General features: G+C 47.4%; 8 protein-coding genes across 8 annotated transcripts; 5 read left to right on the top strand and 3 right to left on the bottom strand.

Moving 5' to 3' along the window:
• The first annotated feature begins 412 nt into the window (after positions 1 to 412).
• On the top strand, positions 413 to 4,238 carry BDBG_01392 (uncharacterized protein). The gene is made up of 2 exons (XM_031720309.1): positions 413 to 534; positions 609 to 4,238. Exon 2 carries the CDS (start codon positions 1,986 to 1,988, stop codon positions 3,879 to 3,881), a length of 1,896 nt encoding a protein of 631 aa, XP_031576427.1. The 5' UTR covers positions 413 to 534; positions 609 to 1,985; the 3' UTR covers positions 3,882 to 4,238.
• Positions 4,100 to 7,193, bottom strand: BDBG_01391 (adenosine deaminase). The gene is made up of 4 exons (XM_002628437.2): positions 5,711 to 7,193; positions 5,256 to 5,641; positions 4,785 to 5,175; positions 4,100 to 4,670 (listed from the first exon to the last, which is right to left on the bottom strand). The coding sequence occupies exons 1-4, from the start codon at positions 6,391 to 6,393 to the stop codon at positions 4,430 to 4,432; spliced, it is 1,701 nt and encodes a 566-aa protein (XP_002628483.1). The 5' UTR covers positions 6,394 to 7,193; the 3' UTR covers positions 4,100 to 4,429.
• A 39-nt stretch (positions 7,194 to 7,232) lies between these two features.
• BDBG_01390 (uncharacterized protein) lies at positions 7,233 to 8,399 on the top strand (the record flags this gene model as incomplete). Its single annotated transcript, XM_002628436.2, has 1 exon — positions 7,233 to 8,399. One exon carries the CDS (start codon positions 7,233 to 7,235, stop codon positions 8,397 to 8,399), a length of 1,167 nt encoding a protein of 388 aa, XP_002628482.1.
• A 1,876-nt stretch (positions 8,400 to 10,275) lies between these two features.
• Positions 10,276 to 11,854, top strand: BDBG_01389 (serine/threonine protein kinase; the record flags this gene model as incomplete). Its single annotated transcript, XM_002628435.2, has 4 exons — positions 10,276 to 10,403; positions 10,467 to 10,586; positions 10,665 to 10,947; positions 11,033 to 11,854. The coding sequence occupies 4 exons, from the start codon at positions 10,276 to 10,278 to the stop codon at positions 11,852 to 11,854; spliced, it is 1,353 nt and encodes a 450-aa protein (XP_002628481.1).
• Positions 11,855 to 12,462: 608 nt separating this feature from the next.
• BDBG_01388 (uncharacterized protein) lies at positions 12,463 to 15,183 on the top strand (the record flags this gene model as incomplete). Its single annotated transcript, XM_002628434.1, has 3 exons — positions 12,463 to 12,690; positions 12,781 to 13,251; positions 13,330 to 15,183. The coding sequence occupies 3 exons, from the start codon at positions 12,463 to 12,465 to the stop codon at positions 15,181 to 15,183; spliced, it is 2,553 nt and encodes an 850-aa protein (XP_002628480.1).
• Positions 15,184 to 15,667: 484 nt separating this feature from the next.
• Positions 15,668 to 17,540, top strand: BDBG_01387 (uncharacterized protein). The gene is made up of 3 exons (XM_002628433.2): positions 15,668 to 16,229; positions 16,455 to 16,530; positions 16,649 to 17,540. Exons 1-3 carry the CDS (start codon positions 16,178 to 16,180, stop codon positions 16,896 to 16,898), a joined length of 378 nt encoding a protein of 125 aa, XP_002628479.1. The 5' UTR covers positions 15,668 to 16,177; the 3' UTR covers positions 16,899 to 17,540.
• Positions 17,541 to 17,657: 117 nt separating this feature from the next.
• BDBG_01386 (microsomal signal peptidase subunit) lies at positions 17,658 to 18,659 on the bottom strand (the record flags this gene model as incomplete). The annotated part of the gene is made up of 3 exons (XM_002628432.2): positions 17,658 to 18,205; positions 18,325 to 18,398; positions 18,517 to 18,659. 3 exons carry the CDS (start codon positions 18,657 to 18,659, stop codon positions 17,658 to 17,660), a joined length of 765 nt encoding a protein of 254 aa, XP_002628478.1.
• Positions 18,660 to 19,341: 682 nt separating this feature from the next.
• Positions 19,342 to 23,549, bottom strand: BDBG_01385 (Ulp1 protease; the record flags this gene model as incomplete). Its single annotated transcript, XM_002628431.2, has 8 exons — positions 19,342 to 21,031; positions 21,084 to 21,134; positions 21,199 to 21,570; positions 21,631 to 22,772; positions 22,846 to 22,918; positions 22,987 to 23,049; positions 23,120 to 23,205; positions 23,319 to 23,549. The coding sequence occupies 8 exons, from the start codon at positions 23,547 to 23,549 to the stop codon at positions 19,342 to 19,344; spliced, it is 3,708 nt and encodes a 1,235-aa protein (XP_002628477.2).
• Between the last annotated feature and the right edge of the window lie 157 nt (positions 23,550 to 23,706).

The following is a 23,706-nucleotide window of genomic DNA, read 5'->3' as shown; positions in this document are numbered from 1 at the left end:
AACCTTGTTATAATAGTTAGTTTAAATACTTACCTCTATTCACAACGCAGAAATGGTGACTTGAATAAATACACGGAAATATTTAAATATTTAAGCCGCTGCTGGTGGGAGAACGAACGCCTTGTTCCGGCAGTATTTAAGTCGCAAGCCACTTTCTGATATTAAATAATATTCTACACTGTCACGATGGCATTCTGAGATATATCAGTTGGTAATTTATATCTTCAAGTACACATGCGGCAGCTATACGTTATATCACGCGCTATTCATGGATGTAAGTGGCAACTGAATGCTGTAGAAGTTGGCTTGTAAAGTGTCTTTTGATAAATATTATTATAGTATAAATTGCTCATATATATATATATATATAATATAATATCCCTCCGTTGAGAAAACAGAATCTACCTCTACGGCATCATGCAATGACGTATTTCAACGAACGCCCATCTACGGACTATAGATATGTGCTTGTTAGGTGTCTACATAGTTATTCATACCTTCAATTCGAGATCGGTTTATTCCGCACTGACAACAGTAAGTTACATTTAACTATTGCGGTGCTATCTCCACAAATATCAATATCCAAAGCACTCACTCACTGTTCACAGCCACAATGTGGGCCCATCACCGACTTCATTCAATACCTGCAGCAAACATATTCACTGTTGAAGCTCGTTGGCGGGATGACCAGAATGACAGCTTGAGTGATATTTATTTACACAACATGAAACAAACTGGTCCGCCGCCCCCAGCATTCATTTCAGCACCAACCATGGCTTCAACCTGTTGGTTTCCATCCTGAGGACCCAAATCCGCTTACCTGGAATTTGACAAAGGTGTAGAACACCATGCTATCCTAGCTGCAAGCCTGAGCAGAGTTTACTCAATTGAGTATATTCATTTGAGGATATCCACGTGGCAAAGGAGGGCTTCGCATCCCATGTTGTTTCGCCATTCTGCAGTATTTGAATATTGAAAACAAATCCATAGGTCATCCTGGAGATTGTCAGAAAAGTGATGATTATTGACAAAAAGCACAAATTGCAGATTGAAAGAACTGTGAGAGAGGAGGAGGAGGAGGAGGAGAGTGCAGCCAACACCTAGACACAGTTGAAATCCAGCGAAACTTGGGATTGGGGAAGAAGATGAAGCCGCTCACAAATGACCACCAGAGATCCTTTATTCCTAAGCAGTTTCCTGTTCTGCTCTGTTCATCACTTGGCTTGTCCAGATGGGTCTCGTTGAGGTTATAATACCAGGATATCCGCACTACTCTGTACGGATGTACTCATTCTGAAAATGTTCCTCCAATTATTATCAACAAAGCTGCTCAAGAACAAACCAATTTGACTTGGCGCAAGTCTGCAAGAACAATTGAACTAGCCTAAATAAATAGCTGATGCTGGTTTGGGGCTCCCTGGCTTTTGCAGAAGCCGTTCACCAATTAAATATTATTAACCTATTTATAGTAAGTAGTAACTAATGGGTTCCCCCCCAGCAGCGGAAACATGGGGGCAGCTTAACCTGAAATTTCAGATAGCTCAACTTCCTTTTGCAAAGCCTAGGCTCGTAATTGGGAGCTGCGGGGCATTTATTTTTATTTGGAGCTCCGACAGGGGGCTATGTGCAAGGCTGGAAGCTATTTATTGCCTCCTTGAGGCTCTTTCAATCGGTCCTATTTAAAGCCCTGGGGGTTTCGCTCCATCTGCCAATGCGGTTTTCGTCTCCCGGGAGCGTAATGGCTAGGATTTGAGGCATTCATTGCACTGGAGAAGAAGCATCTTAGAAAGATTAACTTATAGTTAATACCGCTCTTGTTTCCCAAATAGTTACTTCAGGCGCTCTCCCTCCAATTCAGATTGGACAAACACAGTCGTTGAAGAAGCGCCAGCTACTACACAACCATGCCCCTAATCACAATTAATTCTAATTTACTAATGTTCTCATAGTTGCAGTAATTACAGGAGGGTGCAGACAAACGAGATATGTTGGCCTTGCGTGAACTTCGTGTTGTCCCCGCCCGCTTCCTCTGTTCAGCTAAAAGTCAACATGCTGTATGCATGTCTTTGCCTACACGCCGGCCTTATAACCATACAGCTTTGGAACAGAGCGACTCGATACGGCTAGCGGAGATCCTACCAGGCCAGAGCAACGACAACCTACAGCTAAATTTACAACATACGACCCTGCAAAACGCCCCCGCCTACGAAGCTTTATCATACGAATGGGCAGGGAACTTGGGTTTGAGACCAGTAAAATGTGGCTCGCAAGAATTTCGTCTGTCCGCCAACCTGAGAGCAGGGCTAAAACGTCTGCGATATACGAACCGGAGGAGATTGATATGGGTAGACGCCATCTGCATTGATCAGGATAATAGCCAGGAGCGCTCTCATCAGGTTTCGCTGATGAGGGACATCTATCGAAATGCTCACAGGGCGTTAATTTGGATTGGAGAGGAGAAGGAACATACAGGTGCGGCCTTTGAGATTATTCCGGCATTGGCAGAGAATTGGGCTGCGCAGGGATCACAGGACGACAAACCTCCACCTATGCCGCCCCGTTCTACGGCGGAGCCCCATGCAAACCAACTCTTGGATCCGTCCAATAAAGCCCTATGGAACTCCATCATCGATGTATTCACTCGACCGTACTTCAAACGGACCTGGATCATACAAGAGATCATCGTCTCCAAAGCTGCCTCTGTGATATGCGGGGGGTGGATAGTGGACTGGACTTCCTTCCATCGAGCTGCAAATCACATTGTCCAAGATGAGTTTCGAGCATTCCGGGAGCCTCAGCCCTCAACACTATTCCTCATCGCTCTTATACGGCGCATTGAGCGGAGGTTTGAGAAGCGTGACCTGCGCCTGCGCACTCTCCTCCGCCATTTCCGCGCCTCGAAAGCCTTAGACCCCCGCGACAAAGTGTTTGCGCTACTTGGTCTCATGTGTGGCAACCATACCTCACCCATCGATAGGCAACCGAAGAAAATAAAAGCGGACTACACAAAGCCAGTCGAACACGTATATCGTGAAACAGCTGCATACATCTTCATGGAAGAACAAAACCTCAAGCTTCTCACAAACGAATACCCGCCAAATGCCCGAGAGCGCCAAGATATGCCGTCGTGGGTTCCCGACTGGTCAGCCAACACAAAACCTCTCCACCCTCTAATACGCCAAAGTGACCGGCTAAGCCAACTCATAAAAGGCGACATCCACTGCACAGACACCTCCCTGTTCGTCAACGGCAACATCTTTGACACAATAAGCTATGCGTCCGAAGTCGTAACCGCGGCCAACGAACGCTTCATCCTTCGCAATCTCATAAACATCATGAAAGCAAGAACAACAACTACCAGCTACACCACTACAAACCAATCGCACAACGAAGCTCTCTACCGCACTTTAATCGCCAACAACGCCAACGTGCGCCCGGCGCTGGACGAGGCGGAACGCTATTTCTTCTACCTGCTCCGCGACCGCATGACAACCGTGGATATACCCATTGTCCAAGAAGGCCTCTTCAATGACCTCGAACACCTCCTCAAGCCGGACCCCACAGAGAAATGGGACCTGTATTTACTCGAATTACGCCGGACGCTCTATGATCGGGCCTTTTTCACCACGCGCAAGGGGTATATGGGGATCGGGCCGAAGGGAAAGACGAGGATGAAGGTTGGAGATAAGGTAGCAGTTTTGGGTGGAGGGTTTACACCGTTTATCCTTAGAGAGATGGATGTTAGTGCTGGTGTTGGCAGCGATGGTGGTGGAAGGGGTTGTTCTACCCTTGTGGGCGAGTCGTATATTCATGGAATGATGGAAGGTGAATTTTTAGAAAAAGGTCAGGAATTGGGGTATGAGAGGATTGAAATTCGGTGAGTGTCCATATGCTGGGCCACAAGAAAAAGGTTGGGTTGTTGATTCGGCGATTTTCTCAACTAGGGTGGTGTCTCTTACCGTCCTCATTGCATGGAAGCATCGGCGTTTGGGTTTCTGTATCTACGTATTATACCACTTCCCCAAATAATCACCATACAGCAAATGATTTCTATAGATACCCTACTGATCTTGATATTACATTAATACCTTGTAATTATACGGAATTTATCCTACTTTTGAAAATCAGGCTGTCCCTATGTTTTATGGTTTGTGAAGAGAGAATCGCAAGAATAAATTGCCCGTCCCCGAACGAGCGAAACAAAATCCAGGACATTGAGATTCATTCGAATCGTAATTGAAATAACGTAAACGTAGACTAAGGCTTCATAAAAGGGGGTATATATGGTAAAAGAAAACAGGAAAAAGGGCCAAACTCCCACGCCCACCTAACACCAGCTCCACCAGTATGCCACCCGGTATCATCTATATATGGCGAACAATCCCTCCCCCCGTTTCTAGATTCCCAACCATTGATAACTAAAGATCGGTCAATTCGGATTTCTCACTCCCGTGGAGACCGGAAAGCTCAAATACTCCGGTCCAAATTCCTCAACGATCCATTGGCAAAACTTCGCCCAATTAGCCTCCCACGTCCTAAATGCATCAGCCCTCTGCTCTGCATCCATGCATGAATGTTCAATGCTCCACTCGGCCAGAACACGCCAGCCAAAAAGCGTCATGGAGTCGTGGTGTAGGATGGTTTGGTAAAAATCGTGTGAGAGTGAAGAGCTTATCGTTCGAGAAGAAAATTGGCTTAGCCACGCGATCTACACACACACACACACACACACACACACACACACACAAGGGTCTTCAAAAGTAAAGCATGTCTGAAGGACTCACCCAAAATACGCCGGATTATCGCTATTAATCGTACATGGCACCGAATTTGCCAGAAGCGTTGGTAATACATGGCCCTTCATGGACGCGCACAGGTGAAGGACCTCATTGGAGATAGGGCAGATCTCCAGCGCAATGCCACGATCACGACACAGCTGCATGAGTAGCGGGTGTTGCGGCATCGAGAAACCGTGGCCGATGCGTTTGGAGCCAAGCAGAATGGCATCGTAGAGGTTGTTGTCTGTTGGTCCTTGGCTCTCAAGCGTCTCCCCCGCGTGGAAGATGAACGGGATGTCCAAGTCGAGTGCGGTGCACGCGGCTTTAAACTGCAGGAGTTCGGAGATGTAGTGTCGGATTGGGTTGCCTCGGCCTTCGCAGCCGACCATATCGAATCCTATTTGGGTTGGGGGATTTTAGTTAAATGGCGACAACGCTTTTGTGGGTGGGAAAAAATGGGGGATGAAAATCACGAACCGCAGATCAATTCTGGAAATTCCTGCTTTAACGAGATGCAATCTTTGAGACACCAGGCCATGTCCTCATTTTTAATAGAGCGTGGAGCGCAGTAGATTACTTTCAAGCCCTTGAAACGGCCAGCGCCTTTGCCGTCTGCATCGAGTTGCTTGATTTTAGCCTTAACTTCGTCCCGGATGATCTGCATCCAAACACGGTGATCTAATTGTCTCTCGCCGTCGTCGCTTGGAATGTACTTGTCGAAGAAGTTTGGCCGGACTTCAGCGTACATAACGTTGTCTTCGACGAAACTGTCAATAGCTTTTCCTATATAGTTTCGGAACGCAGATTCATAATTGAACAGCCCCTTCATCATCTGTGTGCTGCGATTGAATAGATCCCAAACACTACATGTGGATTTTTAGTAAGAGAGTTCTGGTCATATATAAAGGGGGAAAATAAGGATGTAATCATACCCATCTAAAGTTTGATCCATCCCGTGGGCATCCTCCGGCGAAATAAGCAGTTTATTCACCAGCCATTCCTCCGCCCTTTCCGCGCCCCCAGGAAAATCCTCTAGAAACTTGGAATATCTCATCCAAGCCAAAGGTTTGTAATTTGTGTCGAAAATATCTGCTCCCTCAGTCGAATCCCGTAGGACAGAAAATGTTATGGCTGTATTGTTCAAATTACCAAGCTGTGCATTCAAAGACAACGTGCTCCGGATGAAAATGCATTTGATATTGCGCGCTTGGGAGACAAGGAATGAAGGATGAAGGATAGTGTTGAAATGGCAGTGCAGATGCGCACCCTTGGGCAGCCTTTGGGCTACTTGCATCAAGTCACTACCATGATTGATCAGGCCAGTATTCGCGAGAAAATAGTCTGAGGCGCCCGATGCCAGATATCTCCTCCGCTCCTGGCCGCGGATCGCTTCTAGAACTGAAGCTGCATCTTTCTCGCTTTTAGACGCTTTGGCGATGGCGGCGGCATCGAAGGCTAGTTCGCGTTCTTGCTGTTGCAGTGTGTTGAGGGCTTCGAAATAATCTGCTGCTGACGCCGGGGTGGTTGAGGTTGGGCTGTGCGTCGAGGAATGTTTATTCCTCTGAGTTTTTTTGTTGTAGGAAAAAGTTTCCTGTATCCATTGGAGGTGGACCATTTCCTTTCTGAGGGTTGAGATCTTCGATATGCTGGGGAGTTTCGATTCTACACCCTGAGATGCTTGTTCCCCGTTTCAATAATATTACGACTCTGTTAACTGTGAGCACCTCGGGAATATATAGATCATGAAATTGAGCATCGAATGCTCAGTGAGGCGGTGCTTTGTTCTATCCATTTACTTAAAGCAATCTTTATTCCGCTGGTTTCATCCCCCCCCGCTGGCGTTTCGTGATGAGGATTCCTTTCTTCGTTCTTTTGTGTTGGAAGATTCTGTCACCGGTGGTCGAATTGTCAACAAAATCCACGACGGATTTCAAGAAGTGGCTGAAATCCATCTCGGATCTCTCCTGTCTCCAATAGCGGCCTCCACTGGCGCGTGGCTGTGACTGACTGCGGCGGATGGGATGCCTTTGAATCCGCACACCACTCCTTTTCTGGCCATTGGCCTTCGTACACGGGCCGTTTCTTGCACTAAACTAGCCACGCCCAGCGGGTCCCAACAGACCGACAAGTTTTGATAGGCTAATTTGTTGCATTTGTTGCATTCCAGAAGCTCTGGAGTGCACGGGATGCAAGGCTGCAAGGCGGCACAACCGAGCGCCCGCCTTCTATCAGCCGCCCGCATGGGGAATTTTGGCAACAAGAGATCGGTTTCTAGTTGTTCAATCTATCCTCGGGGCGTCAATAGTGGGTTAAACTACGATGTGTTAAATTACTTGACGTCCAAGACGTCTTCAAAGCCCGTGTCTCTCGAGCCAACAGAGACAGCCACTGTCTGCCTGATATCCTCCACAAAAACGAGCAGGCTGAATCGACCAATCGACACAAACCAGCAAGATGCTCAGATTCCCCGAGAACCGCGATGACTGGAGTCTGGATATTGTTAGTTTGCTCGCCGTCATTGGCGAGAGTGCCATGTCGGCGCACTCCCAACCGCTAACAGCTTCAATTCTGTGTCTGCTTCCTCGTATCCTGCCTGCTCCGCAGGCGCTTCTCAGACACGAGCGGCCAACACGTCTGCCTTCCATTCCGGCACACATCGTGAGCATTCACTCCGGCACCCTGCTCCTGGAGCTCAACCATTTTGCAAACCTCGTCTACAACATCGATCTTCCTAGCTTTGCCGTTCGAGAGATCCGGATCAAACATAGAGAAGGCTACGCAGACACCCTCAGTGATGAAAAGAAACTTAGAAATCGTATTCTTCGAACGCCAAAGGGTGTCATTCATGCTCAGCCCTTTTCGCCCTTAGCTCTTCTCTCAGTTGCTTCATTCCTTCTGTCGGTTGGCCTGTGCGCATGGGCTATTATCCTCGAAGATGGTGTAGCGGTCATTGCGATCGTGGTTGTGTCATTCACATCTAGTATCATTGGATTATCTTCCATGTGGCATCCAAACTTGACGGTGCGGAAACGCAAAACAGTTGTGCCGGACGGTGACCTGATTATTCGGACGAGACAGGGCGCATTTATAATCATACGGTGTACGGAAGAGATCGCCCGCGAACTCTACACGGGCACAGAAGAATGTAGCTACGTCGTCAGTGACCAAATATTCCGCGCGTTGGTTGGGGTGGGCACATTTCTGCTCATGAGCGCGGTGATCCTGATGGGAAATTCTACCTGGACCATGCAGGCGGCACTCGGCGGTTCATACGTTTTACTCAACGGCTGCTATCAGATCGCCGCGCTGTTCCCTAGAGGATGGCATTGGAACCTTATACGTTATGAAATGAAGGAGATACGAAACATAGACGCGCAGACATACACGCAGGCGCTGTGGAAAGCTATTCATGTTTCCAAGTTCACCGACTGGGTGCGGGTGAGCGGCGCAGCTCCTAACTCTGAAGCATGGAGGGCGTGGATTGACCTCGCTGGGGATAATCTGCATGACGAAAATTGGGATGCACAGAAGGCATTGGACGAGCTGCTGAATGCTGAGAAGAGCGAGGCTGGATTCCAGCCTGTTAAAAATGGCGTCGTGAGGGAGGAATCCTCCTCCTAAAGGTGACGAGTAGTGATGAATATGTTTATACATTTTTTTTGAGTTATGATGTTTGGTTTAAACGTCACGGCCGATTTATAGACATGTACTGGCTGTTAGACTATACATGGCTTGTATAACCTTTTAAGCGTGGTGTTGGTGCTTCGAACTTGGCGCGTGCGACTTTTGAAAATACCTCCCTCAGCATGTACTGGCTTAATAATGAATGAATTGAATTTATCGGGAAGAACTCGCTACTCCGATCTGTGCTGATTGACAAATTGATGCGAAGGAAAGACGCTTTTGTCTCAGGCAATAGGCCATGCAAGAGGCTGCCGTCTAAGCATGTCCAAAAGTATTTATTGCTGGTCTTGGTATTGTACGGGCTTTACACAATCCACACACGCATCTCTGATAACTGGCCTCGTCCTACAGAGTACACTAGTTATCCTTCGCTGCCCCAGTTGTTTGGTCACTGAGGTCACTGGGGCGCACCAACTAGGGTTGTTGGATTGGGAATAGCAGTTCCTAAGCACCACAGCTAGGCTTAGTTGAGACAGCTTCTTGAAGCTGAGGGGATTTTATGGCCATATGCTTCTTGATAGTCAACTGCGTCGTCCCAATAAATAATGTTCATTCCGGTGTCTCCGAATGTTCAACCATTGTATATGGTTTCATCAGGTGAAGTCTCGGACCGGAAAAGGGCATTATCGGCTCACAACGCCCATTTGGGAGCGGTAGGTTGCCAATCAGACGTTCTTTGCTTGTTCAGGGATGCGAAAAGCTTCTTTGTCCAGCCACTTCTCATGGCCTTTTTGGAGGGCATATGATATATCCAATCATCCCAATTTTAAGAAGCTTGGGCGCAGCAAAAATTCTCATTACCCATTGTCATTCATCAATTGCCGCCCCCCGCCGGTAGGCATATACTATGCGTATGTCAGTGGCTTTCTTGCTCGAATGCTTGATCCCCGCAACCATGGTGGTGGCTTTTTTTGAGTAACCATGCACTAAGACCTTTTATTTGTCTCAAGGTTGCAGCGGGCACTGTTTCTAATCCCGATAGGCTCTTTGACAGTGGTCTTACTATGTAGGTAGATATTGTCAGCGCTTCTTATCTGTTTAATGTAAACCCAAGAGGCCTACTACTAGGGAAATAACGGTGTGCCCGTCCATATCCTGGATCCAGTGTGCGCCGCCCAGGTAACGTTACTATCGAAGAGAGGTTCTCGAGGCTGGCCTTTGGCAGTAGTAACTAGCAGGAGGATTCCTAACTCGTCAGATCCTGGCTGAAATAGCGGCCGGTATCGCTCATTTGGCCCTGGAATGGCGCAGGCGTTTTAGCCTCGGGTCTGCGTAAGATGTCTGACGGGCGAATGAACAAGAGGAATTCCTTATCATGAGGAATTCGGTCTGGCCGTCCGTCTCACATCGCTGGCCAATAATAACGAAGGTGTTGGGCGCCAGAATCCGCCGCCAATCGCGCCTTGACTTGGAAGTTGAGGCGGGAAGCTTGACAGGGAGAGCTTTTAAAGTTGGAGCACACAGACCAGACAGACACCACACACGCCAGCGGCCGCCCATGGTATGGTATGGTATGGTATGTATGGTATGACACATGCAACTCTCGGGTTAAATATCAAACCCACTCCAACTCCAACTCCGCGTCCTCATCCTCATCTTCATCGACATTCCAACCCCCCAATTGAACCACACCCGCTTCCCCGTCTACTTGACATTTTTTCGCTTCTTTGAGCTAGCATTACACCAACCCGTGTAGGATGTGCTAGTCACCGCGGACAATGAGTTACGGTGAGATATACATCTTTAAGCAGGCCCATGTCCAACGTCTCTTGGAAACCAACCCCCGTGCGAGAGACGTGAATGGCATTCCAGGATGCTCCAGCGGCAATCAGTTCAATGGCACAAGGCCGTCCGGCTGAGAGCTTTTGTTGTACAGACAAGATTTCTCTCAGCTGACAGGCAAGGCCCCCCGCCATGGCGACCAGGCTCCGTTCTAGACGAGTGAGTAATATTGATATAAGATTTTGGTATGGCCTCATCCTTTGCTGACTATAGACATTCTAGATGGGTTGAACGTGAAGTGAGGCCGATTAGTTTACGTCAGTTGACTTTCTTTGGCCGCACGATCACCGAGTCACGGTTGATCAGCTCGGCGAACTATGTGCGTACAGAGCTTCCCACCAGGTCAGTTCCTATCGAGTCATTTGAAACCATTAATATCCAAAGGCACCTAACTAAATACTGATTTGATCATTTTGCCAGAATCGCCCACCGTCTTCGAGACATGCAGAAACTTCCCTACGTTGTTGTCACGAACCCCCACCTATCTCACGTTTATGAACTCTACTACAAGGCGTTCGAGAAGTTCCGCGGTGTCCCTGAAATCAGAACCTTGGAAGACAATGACAAGTACTGCGATATTCTGCGAGCCACGCTCAAGGAACATTTAACTGTAATACCGAATCTTGCAACGGGTGTGTTGGAGTGCCAAGATCTAGTAAAACCGGAAGAAATGGATCGGTTCATGAATACCTTGTTGCGTGCGGTGCGTAAAAGAGTACCTGCCTCGGTTTTGTCTGTTTCTGCGTGATGGTGAAAATTAGCTAGCTGATAATAATATCCATTTACAGCGAATATCACGTCGAGTTATTGCCGAACAACATCTTGCGCTCACAGATACATTCAATTCACCTTCGCATTTTCCGGACTCCAAGGACAGGACAGACCTCAACGCAGACTTCGTGGGAGAGGTATTTCTGAGATGCAATGCCAAGGAGGTCGTTGAAAATTGCGGCAAACGCGCGACAATGTTGTTAAAACAATCACTCGGAACTGACTGCCAGGTTCCCGATGTGATTGTTCAGGGTCATCTGGGAGCGACATTTCCTTATATCCTAAGTCATTTGGAATATATTATCGGGGAATTACTACGAAATTCCTTCCAGGCAGTTATCGAAAGGTTCAGCGGCAGGCCCGAACGGCCACCTCCCATTGAAGTTTTGATCTGCGAAGCTCCACAGCATGTCATTATTCGGGTTTCTGATCAAGGGGGAGGCATCTCTAGAGAGATTCTCCCGTACCTATGGTCATTCTGCAAGGGACCGCATACTCAAGCCCGCCTTCGGAACCTGGAGCAGGTACCTACCATGGCGGCGACCATGCAAGAAGTGAAAGTTTCCGGCACGAGATTCGATGAGCAGGGAGAAAGCCACTACTACAATACCAATGGACATCCGCATAGAGACAGTTCATTGGCATCCCTTAGTTCTCGCCCTCCGAATTTGCGGCTTGGCATGGGACTTCCGATGAGTAGGGTTTACGCAGAGTACTGGGCTGGCAGTTTGGAGCTGCATAGTCTGGAAGGGTATGGTGTCGATGCGTTCCTGCAAATTTCCAAACTTGGGAATAAGAATGAGCAGGTAACCACGAGGGCTTCGATAGATGCAGTGTGAAATGCAAACTAATTCTTTTTGTTAAACTTTCATTTTCCTATTTCGTCTTTCTTCCTTGGACTCTCCCCTTTCCTTTTCGCACACTGGAGACCTTCCAAACTCCTCTCAAGTTAGCATTTGCACTACACTATTGAGTGCTATACACTGTTTCTTTGGAGAGCATTAGCACCTTCCTGTCATGTGAATGCTTCTTTCCTTCTAGGTAATCTTCCCTCCTACACCCTGATTCCGTTTGAGGAAGTCCCAGTCGCCAATAGTACAAGCCTTCCCAATATAACAATAACAGGCATCAACAGTCAATATATATGCTGGGGCGGAATTCTACTCCTTTACCAAGTGAGAAGCCCGAAGACATGATTCTCTACCTCAAAAAGCATCCCACCCCACGAGTATATTCGGTATTCTGCAAAATTACCGAGCCAAACTTGTTTCTGTGGTTCAACATCTGCTTATGTGTAAGGATGTTTTTACTCTGATGAGGTAGGAGTTGTTCTAGGCTGACTTCGGGTGCTAGGTGATATTAATTAGGCGGTCCCTCGCCCAGAGTTGTGCTTGACATACTCTGACAGACATCACGGCACCCTTTTAGAATCCGATCATCCTTCCCTATGACTTCCCATCCACGAGAATCTCAAGGTGTGGACGCGCATAATGATAGATACGAATATCCGCACGAATTCCGATACTCTTATGACGTGCCGGGGCCCCAAACATGCAGCCTGCCATCCGAACAAGGGCAGCGCCGATACTCCAGCATCCCCCCGCCTTACTATTTCAACCCGCTGGTAGGCTTTGTTGTTGCCACTGGAGGTGTCGACAAAAGTGATGCTCCGGAGGTAAGTTGAGTCCCCCCACCTTCCCACAATATCGGACAATCAGACAGTACTTCAAGAGGGAATTTTAATGACTGATTTGTAGGTTTGCAGGTAGCATATGTTGGAGATAGGTTAACAGAAGAGGATACGATACAGCCACGCCCCCTTAATCCTGAACACGATTTTCCTAACATCACTTTCAGTCTTTTTGGCAGCCCGTTTCCTAAATGTAATAGGATGAGTGATATGTACCGCCCACGTTTTCAAGCTTACCCAGGAGCCGCACACGACATAACCCCTGAACTTGAAATTGGATTCCATCACGAGAGCCCTAGAGTTGTTCATATTGATATTACAAAATCATGGAAAGGCCTCTCTTCAGATAAGGCCGAAGAGCTGCTCTTCTGGGAGTCAACGTTTAAAGAGGTCCTAGAATACTTGTTGCATGATCAACTTGAACTCTTACAACAACAGTGCGAAGCCGCCAACCGGATACATCGTAACCGTGAACAACACCAACGCAGCAACTCGGATAGGATACATTATTTGCCAATTAGCATGATTGATATCGCGACAACTATGGTATATATATACAGAGAGCATCGTCGTACGTACCATTGGCTGGCGTCAATGGGGAATATTTATAGAACTGTAGCACAGTTTGTCCGCACTCACGACTGCTTTGTTGCCCCTGCTATGGGCTATGGATTGTTCCCGCCGACTGGCGACCTTAGAATAGGAGTCAAACTATTGGACGCGAATGATTACTTGCAAACCACAGCGACCCCTCAGTTATCCGTCTTCCCGGTTGAAGTGAATTGGACCCCAGATATGCTTTCTTTTGATCAATTTGACCCTATCACTACTGAAGGCCACGAATTCCGTTTAGTGCCACGCTATAGCCCGTCATTCAATTTTGCTGGACCAGACAGCTACTCAGCACCAAACCATATCGTTTATAAGACATCCGCGCCTTGGCTACAATGGGATCCTTCAATTTCCGGCTTTAGTGGAATAGTGCCAACCTGCTCCGACTCGGAGAATCAAATGCTACATTCACAAGCTTCCCCGGTAGAGGATCCTCTAGGAGACCGATCTAAAATATACGCCCTTCGGATAATGATTACAGCAACCGCTTTGGAATATTTTGGTACGGCGGTGAGGTTCGAGAAGATAGTTAGATCTAGGGTGATCATCAACGTTAAGAAAAGAACCTGTCCACAAGTCAATCCCACCCCAGATCATTCTCTAAACCTCTTGGGAGTAGACAAGAACAAATGTAATGAGAACCATTCATGGCTAGAGTGGAACCCTTTGTGGCAACCTAACCCTCAGATTGAGTTGTGGGATGACCCATTTATTGGCGCCGGAGCCTTTTTTAGTGGGCGCGCACTTGAGAGGGACCTCTTAAAACCGCTAGGTCTTTTCAATTCCGGTGAGAGCAGGCTGCTAAGTCGCCATCCATTCGAGAGTTTTACCATGATGCCTTTACTGGGGACCAGCCTCGGTACTGATCTATCGACATCGTCGGATCGTGACCAAATTGGCGAAGTCAATGATTTATCTCCCGAGGAACCGCGAGAGATTGGTTTGCGGGTCTCCCCTCGTCGCCGCCGGAGACGCTCTTTGGAAAGACGTGATCCTGTCGGAAAAGATAGGAAACTAGGCTCGACAATTGTCCCGCGAATGAAAACGCAGTGTCCCAACCACCCTCGAGCCGAATTGGGGGGTAAGCGGTTACATCACGATATCGTCAACATGCTGCATATGCCTCTTCACTCCACTCAGGTTGACGAAGAGCTAGAAGCAAGGCACCGTCCTTGTGGAAAACGATCATCTTGGCGAAGCACTGGGGTATCTGTCCAGAAGAAAGGGAATGGATATCCTTTCCAAGACCACCGTCCACCAAGAAATGCAGTCTTCTCTAAGACAAACTCGGAGGAAGAAGATGAAGCGTACATCTTGAAATACTGCGAGATGATGAGTCTTGCCTCGGATCAACAGCAACGCAGTGGTAACAGCCGGAGCCCAGACTTTAATGCCTCAAGAGCTTCGAGTTCTGAGGCTTTGGCTATCGATGTTTCACGATTCTTGAATCCCTACAGGGTCATGCGTGCAGGATGGGAGTTTAATACAGATGTGCCATGGACACCGCCAGCTAATGACGCATGCACTCGTGGTCTCGAAGTCTGCCACCATCCCGGCGCAACCAATCCACAGGCTGAAAGGGGCAGTGACCACCATGGTACCGAATCACCACCTCTAATTCGTGAAAAAGATAAAGCTGCTTTTGTGAAAATGATCGTTGAGCGCGCACAAGAAGAGTGTCGGATGTTAGGGAGTGATATTAGCGATATTTTTTCTTCCTCCCCGCCCAGCACATCTGAGGGGGAATGGGAGGATGTCGACACTGATGAGGAGGGGTTTAGTATCCCTGATGTTGAGTATAGTGATGCCGGTCAAACACATCAAGGGGTGCCGATCCCTGTGTACGATTCATCCACCGGAGACTAGTGATATTATTACACCAAGGGGTTAGAAGGACATTAGGATGTTCATTGTCAACGGGCTCCCCAAGAATGTTTGCTTATGTGAGCGATATTCTGGACATAAAAGGGTGTTACATTTTTTTCGGCGTTGGTTTTTGTATCACACATATTCATAGTGGATGGACGGCACACTCTATTCACCTTCTGTCATTAAATACATACTATACTGTATGTTCTTTGGGGAGCTTCGTATTATTTTGCGGCCCCTTTGTCTGTCTTTGGAAATCCACACAAAGGGAGTATGACGGGATACTTTGGCTGTCTCGCAGTGGCTCATATATTCATTTTTATGCCTAGTCGTCATTCCTTAAATTACCCTGTTAGTCTTCTCTACTTCATTCAAATCAAATGAGAAATATTAATTTCCCCGCCTAGACCGACCGGGGCTAGTTTCCCACGTGGAAATAAGGTTCTGGTTGTCGCAGAGTGACGTCATGCTATACTTTGTTTCCACTTTCGAGGGCCTCAGTTGCCCTTTTAGGAAAGTGTCCAATGCTGCTCCTCAATGTTTGTATCTTTTTATATCGTTTGCCGGCAAAATCTCCTTCCTGATCAACCCCCCCCGAAAATACCATCTTAAGGCATTCTTACATTCATCAAGACCTTGCTCCTTTCCAATTGAACGCCTTCTATGGGTGTGCATCTACTTGTATAACCTTCATAGCTATCCGGGGCTTCATATCTTCACCTAACAACATCTTTCCCCCTCCCCTCCTTCTGCATCCATCCGAGCTTATTTCAGCTCTCCAGGTTGGGTACCAATCCCAAACTGCTTTTACAGGCATTAGTATTGCTCCTTCGGCCATATCCACTCCCAGTGCACGCTCTATAAGACGCCTTTGCCGTTGACGTTTGCGGACTTCTGAGGATTGATGCTTTACTCAATTCCTGTTTTGATCAAACCGTCCAATTAGTACAGCAAGAAACGCCGTCTAGAGGGGTGTAAAGCAAATCAAGTCATGGCAGCGGACGCTCTCGGTGCTATTTTCCTAATCATTATTACAATCTTCAGTAAGTGAGCTGTTATCCCTCGATTTCTTTACGTGATAGGCGAATGTGAACTGTATATCCATTTTCTACAAGGGGTGACGATTGGAGACAGACGGAATAGGGGCGGGGGCATTGCATGATTGCTGCTTTCACCCCTGCCTATCATAAATTGCCCAGTCGATGTGTTATTTTCTTGGTAATGCTTCTATGATGATATGGCACTAACATCCACATTTCTTTACATAGTTCCGCCGCTGGGTGTCTTCTTCATTAGCGGATGCTCCCCAGACCTCCTCATTAATATTTGTCTCACACTACTTGGGTGCGTGTAAACTCTTCTCCCCTATATCCAAGCTCTGCATCCCCTTTTACAACAGTCGACAGAGCTTGTTGTGCAGCGGCTAATAATTCCCCGCCCACCCTCTTCTGTCTTTTTCCAGATATTTCCCGGGCCACATCCACGCCTTCTACTGCGAGTACATCTACTACGACCGGCGCGCAAGGGGCCATCAAGGGCGGCTAGCCTGTGCCCGCGCCCCGGGCATTTTCTCAGAGCGCATTCAAAATGGTGGCGACATGACAACTGAATACTATTACCCTGCCCCGCCTGCTCAGACACCAGCAGCGCCAGCCACACCATATTCAGGCTCCCAAGTACCCCCAAGACAACAGTCGGGGTGGGCACGGTAATTGAATTTGACAGGAGTCTTGAACCCGTTTGCGGATCAATCTTCCAGTGGGGTCGTTTCATGGACACACCTTTCATAGACACCCCTGTATCTGTGGAAAGGGGGTTGGTGCTTAAAACGAATCAAGGTACTCAAAAGGGAGACATGATGGAATTAACGAGGCCGATGAAAATGGGATTTTTTATTCTGGAGGAGAAACTAATCATGGTTATGGGCGTTTGGAATCACACTCATCTCATTCTGTTGGTTTCTTTCGAGCTAAGGAGAGGCATTGTACACTATTTTTTATTTGGGGTTGTCGACAGATACACCTGCTATCTCTCCTTGATCCATACATGCTTATCGGGAGGTGGTTGGTATACAGTAGTAGTACACTCTCATTTTTGCCCTCACACAGCAAATTAACAATTCCCTATGCACTTGCGGATCCCTACATTGTATTATTACTGTTGGCTATGAAATGATATACTTAAGCTTTAAACATGGAATCATTGGCAAGGGATTCAGTAGTTCACAATAATATGACCTGCACCCCTGTTCGCATTATATGATGAGTAAGTAGCCTGTGAAGGGCACCTGTGCTGACAAAAGCAGCAAATGGATAAATGGCAGTATAGCTCGCTCCCGAAAATGATCAAGCAAGAAATATGATAAATAGTACTAACGAGACTTGTAGAAACAATGAACCATACAGCTCATGCAACTGATTGCCACTTCAACTCTCCCCAGTCTCGAATCCACACGCAGTTCAGCTCGATCCCTACCCGCTGTTGTCTCCCTCCCTCCTCTTCGAACCCTTCAACGCGGGGAAGTTGAATGGTTTACTCCTCCCACCCTTCCCCCCGGTAATAATAGTCATATCAAGAAGTCCACCCAACGCCCCGCCAATATTCTCCGCAACCTTGCTGTGGGGACTCCACATCAGTGCCCCCACCCACGGCTGCACATTCCAAGCCACGACAAGCTGCGCATTCTCACGCTCAGCCATGCGGCCGGATATATCTGTAATTTGGTATTTGTTCTTTTGGTTACGGAGGCGGAGGAGGCCTGGTTTCTTGGAACTTTTATTAGAGTTCGTGGATGTGTTTTTGCTCGTTTTGGAGGATTTTGAGGATTTCGACTTTTTGGAGGGGAAGAAACGGCGGGTTAGGGCGGGGATGGAATAAGGGGATTCGGTGGCTGGGATTATGGTGTCCCAGATTATGGATTCGGTGGTTAGGTTTGACGAAGAAGAGGGTGATGTAGGGTAGGAGGCGAGGACGTAGACGAAGAGTTGCTTGGTGTTCCAGTTGAAGAGGGAGGTTAGGTCTTTGGATAGGGGGCAGGTAGGTGTTTGTGTTAGCTTTGTTAGACAAGCGGGAGCTCCCAGTTATTGAGACTTTCAGCAATGGAAGATGAAGATATGCGCATGAATCGGAATTTCTCACTAGCATCAAGATCGAATCTAATCTGTGCATATTCCTCGCGCTTCGTTGCATAGTAATGCGGTCGTCCCTTAATTCTATACACATCCAGAATTAGCCCAAACTGTCCGCTGCCCATAGAGTAACTCCTATTGACAACCATATAGCCCATTCCTGGGGTAGCGATAAAGGGATCAAAATCAAAACAAGCCTTACACTTGTATGTTCGAAAGCTCAACGTTCGTAACCGGATCCGCAGGACTCAATACAACGGTCAGCGCTGTTAGGGCACTCAGCAGAAATGCAACTGTGGTGAAGAATCCAAAGACGCTCTGAAACCGATTGAGCGCGGAGTGCATAGCTGCAGAATTTAAGAGCGGAATCAACCGCCGTTTGCGCAGACGCCGACAATACGCGAGAGAGAAATGTCAGAAGGTTTGCTATTTTTGTGTCTACAAGAGATATCCGGCCAGATATGTCAATGCCGCAGCTGTTGCGGTTATCTAAGCGCCACCCACGATTGTCGCGCGTGTCGCGAGTCCAATTGTCGGCTTGGCATATTTGGCAGCAGAGCAAACATTGCCCGATACTGAAGTGACCAAAGGGACAAAATCTGTCTCTGCTCTGCATGATATTTTATGTAGGGAAGAACACGTCAAAAAGTAAAATACAATATCGCCATGATACTTGTGTAAAATATTTGCTAAAAGACGAAGAGCCTATCTTCCTCAACCTTCAACCGATAGGGACGCCAATTCAATGCATGCCTGGGATGTAACAAAGGATAAAGAAAAACAACATATGTGTTCTGTCTCTGCTTCTCAATAAAGAAAACAAAATGGAAAGAAAGAGAAACACTTTGGTGGATATCAGAATGACTCGAACAAATGGTGAAGGCAAAAGAAAAAGCGAAGAAAGTCGAAGAGATAAAAGGAGAAGGGGAAAAAAAAAAAATAAGAAAAGAAAAGAAATAGGAAAGAGCATCTGTATTCAGGTAAAATTTCCCTTCAACGGTATGAATATCTATCAAATAACTTTACATCATTCGATTCCATCTAGTATCTCTTGGTCCTGTCCCTGTAGTATCCGAGGATGGCTACTTGGGCTTCTTGGGTGCGAAGAAGAATCAGGTATTCCAGAAACGCGTACCTCTCTCCCAGGAGAAGGAGTCCTAGGAATTTCTGAGATATTTTGTTTGTTTGTAGAATCTTGCCCTCCATAAAGTAAAATGCCTTCAAGCAGCGATTTCGCCTCGGAGTGCTGAATAGCTTCATGTTCAATGATGGCCGGGTCCATGGATGTCTGTACTTGCTCGTTCTGATTGAGCCTTGTAAGTGCGCGAGTAGGTGTTACCTGCCGAGGCTCCTTCTCGGAATCATGTGCGAGTAGCTTGTTTTCTAGGGACCTGGGATTAGGACTGGTTTCTGAGTGCTGCTTTAGTCCAAGCGAGTGATTCGAAGTAGAAGGTTCACCTTGCGGTGCCTCTGTGGGTGGATCATCTACCAACAGTATTTTCAGTGGATCGGTATCGATCAGCTTCCGTTCTTCTCCTGCTTCATTCTGCTTCGATCTTCCCTCTTCTTCGTGTAGTTCGAGAAGGAAGTTCCGCAGCCGCCGCCGAAGAATATGGGATTTCATCGGTGGCCAATCGTAATATTCACTCATCTCCTTTCTCACCAACCTGCTAATGAACACGTCCGGATCCCACATAAACTTTTCAAGGTATGCTAAGAGATACAGCCCACAATCCGAAAAATTAGGTTGATATGGTATATTTCGAGCAACAATGCCCCTGATTTTTTTCGTGTCAACGCTAAGTGATCGCTTAGCTTTCCCTTCCTCCTCGATATATTGTCGAAGAATTCTTATCGTAGGGTACCTAGCACAACCTAAAGAATCGAAAGTGATGATAACGGGTTCCTTTGGATCACATGGGAGCTTCCGGGGAGATATCTTAGCTCGGGGCTCTAAACTCCTCAGTTTCCCAGAGCGTAGCGATTTTGGCTGCTGCGCGACATCTGATTCTTCCTCAGTTTGGACGATAGAAACGAGTGGTCCGTTCTCTCCCTCGTCCGGCCATTCATTCCTGTCTTGAGTTTCAAATTCCTTCAATGGACTTGTGTCATTCTGTTTCGAATTGACCTCGGGGCCATTATCCGACAACGACATTGAATCGAAATCCTCTTGGAGGAGTTGTTCGCTACCATGCTCTAAGGTCTGAGCAACGGTGTTGTTATTCTCCCCAGGTTGAAGCCCGGCTTTATCGCTTTGCCGGTTATCTGGATTTCCTAAATCAGCGCTCGCTTGACTGCACGGCGAATCATGAGTCACCTTGTCGCTCTCAGGTTCATTGCGTTCGGCGATGGATCCTGTGGGACGCAGAGCACGGAGGTTGCATATAATGGCCATATACCAATGTTTGTTTTCGTTGATTGGGACGACGATGTAATCATAACTGAAAAGGTCCACATTCCTCGTCCACTTTTCCACGGCCTGGTAGTTAATACCCCTCAAACCCTTAGGCGTGTTTGTAAGGCTTGCAAAAAAGTAAGAGTTAAAAAAGTAAACACGTGTAGCCAGATCTGGCCTCTTGATTTCCATGTGATGCTCAAGAAACCGTAGGTAAAGCCCGATAAGGTTGTCATTTAAAAATTCCCCATCACCCAAGCGTTCCAAATCATGGAATTCTACTTCGGCTTTCCTTTTACCTTTAGGTGGGTATACAAGCGGCCTAGATGAAGCATTAATAGTAGCTCGACAAACTTGATGAACGATGCACTTACCTTGACCACATACGAGTATATCGGTGAGGTGAAGGCGACGGTTCATGGTCACTGGATTCAATTATTTAATCAGGGGCGGAATCCCAAAATGGACAGACAGAAGAACATTACGCACCTATTAATTGTAGTAGGTTTCCGTTGCCCCTGTGAGCGAGTGACACGCAAGCTCACGGTAGGACTGTATTTCTTGACAGGAATAGTTATAGGACGATCAACATCTGGATGACTATGGCTGAGAGGCGACATATCATCCTGAGCATGCTTGCGGGGTCCGCGCGACTGGAGTGAGTCTTCTAGCGGAGACTTTCTCGTTGTTCCGTCACTGTCAAGTAGGCTCTCACTGAGCTTCTGTCGTTTAGGTTGTGTTGACGGCTGGGCGACGGCGTCAATATGGTCATCCTGAGGGCTTTCGCGTTTCGAACTCGCGGGTTGACGGTTTCCTTGTCTTTTTTTCAGAGAGCGTTTGAACATATTTTCCATCCACTCACTAAATAAACTATCAGATTTCCGAACTCTGAGCTTTCAAGATGCTTGTGTGATAACATACCTCCCCTTATCCCTTAATTTCAAAGTATTGTTCAATTCCCCCATCAGGTTACAGCATTCAACCGCTTCCTTCTCAGACGAAAATTGTAGTTTTAGGTCGTCTGTCGATCCTGAAGCCATGGGGAACTTCATTGCAACTCTGGGTCCACCATGCCAAATTAGGTTGATTTTGTCAATAGAAAATTCTTTGGATACCCAAGAGCCGGTATCACTTGTCACGAGAAAAGAGCCGTTTTTAACAATAAGCGTGCACTGTTTCTCAACAGTCTCCATTTTGTGATCAAACATAGACATAGGAAATGAATGCGTATGATTAGATGAGATTCTGCGCCTTCTATCCGCACGTTTGCGGTCCTTCTTCACGATGGAGAAATTTGTCGGGCTAATATCACCAGGCATTCTACCCAGGCGGTCCTTTACACCGCTTCGCCAACTCTCAGGGACGGTTTTATCTCCCTGAAGTGCATCCGGGCTCTCACGTGTATAAGAATCATGAAGCTGACTATCCGTCTGGACAGTTGAATCGGCAAGGCTGCCCGCAGAGCCCTGAGTCTCCTCTTCTGTCCCCTCCGCTCCGCCCAAATTACCAATCGGTGAGACTTCAATAGCAACCATTGGTTCAGAAGGTCTAGATAAACTAGAACCACCAGACTGGGAAATGTTGGTACCGATGTTGTTTCCGAGCCGCTGTGCCTTGGCTTCCATGGTGAAGAGTTCATCCTCGGTCAAATCTGGAACGCGCGGCTTTTTGTTCTTAAAATCCTGCATCCTACTCTCGACGTTCCAGAACTCATGTGTGATAGATTCTTTTTGATTAGCAGAGCCGTGGTGGTTGATTATTGGGGAACTTTGGCTCAAATATGACAGGCTGTAAGTTCTAGGTCGAGTAGATGAAGGAGATTCCGTGTGAATGATAGAATCATCATCATTCACCTCAATGACCTCCGCGGGAGCTTGAATCTCGTCGGTTCTTCGTCTTTTACGAGGTCTGTTTCCTTCTAACTCCTGAACCACTCCCGAAGCACCTTGTACATGTGAGCCCAAGTGTGTAGTCCTATCAAGATGCCTTCCAGCAAAGGTATCAAGTGGTTTTCCCCGGAAGGTGGAGTGAAGGGTATTTCGTGGAGTGAAGTTCTCAAAAGACTTTGTAACGGCAAACAACTCAGTAACTAGAACAACGCCGCACCGCAGAGGTATGAGACAATGTTAACCCTACCTTCAAATCCTTGCCGGCTCGTCCTTTTCTCGCCAGCGCTCCTGGTGTTATACGAACGGCGTTCGGGTCCCTCCTGCTCAATCCACCTCAAAAATCAGTTTTTAAACCCTTTCGGATCTAAAACGGCGGCTTGTCACGGACCTGGAACCTCCGAATAATCTCCTTTCCTCCTGTAATTCCTCTTCGTTCTGTGGTGTAGTTTTACTGCGGTTGTATCAGAGTTAGTATTGGACGAACTGTGCCATATAAAACACGCGGAAATCCACAAACGTACGTGCCGCCTTTCTTTAACGTGAAGCTGGTGGTATGGTTGGAATTATCTCGGTGCAAACTGGTGTTCGGGCGGATTCCGGAAGCGTCCTGCACGTTCCAGCAAAAGGAAGAAGTTAGCATCGGGAGCGAGCTAAAAGGTTTCAAGAATAAAATTGCCATAACACAGGAAAATAAAATCTTTGGAGCTATGCTTGCCGTACCTTTCCTAGCTGTGAGAACTGAAAAGAGTTGCTCATCTGTCCATTTGTAGGAGACAGCCGATTGCTCACGCCGGACATCTGGAGCGGGGCTGGTATATCTTCGACACCATTAGCTGCGTGTCGTCGCCGCCGCCGTCCCCTCGAAAGCTCGCGGGTTCGTGGTTCCTGCGCTGTGCTACGGGTGGTATTTTCCGGCCAGACGAGGTGAGATAGCTTGTATAGCCAGTTCATAAGCTGGTGGGGGAGAGCATTCGCGACTGAGACGGCGTTTTACGCTGGGGAGGAGGCATTACGTTGCAAATATGTGTGATGTGGGGTGTAGGAGGGTAGGGTTGCAGGTTATTTAAAATGAAGTGATGTTGGTGGCAGAGGTTTGGGGAGGGAAAAT

This window comes from Blastomyces gilchristii, assembly GCF_000003855.2.
Source record: "Blastomyces gilchristii SLH14081 genomic scaffold supercont1.2, whole genome shotgun sequence".
Lineage (NCBI taxonomy): Eukaryota > Fungi > Ascomycota > Eurotiomycetes > Onygenales > Ajellomycetaceae > Blastomyces > Blastomyces gilchristii.
Note: the sequence above shows the minus strand (reverse complement) of the source record. Positions and strands in the feature narration are given on the sequence as shown.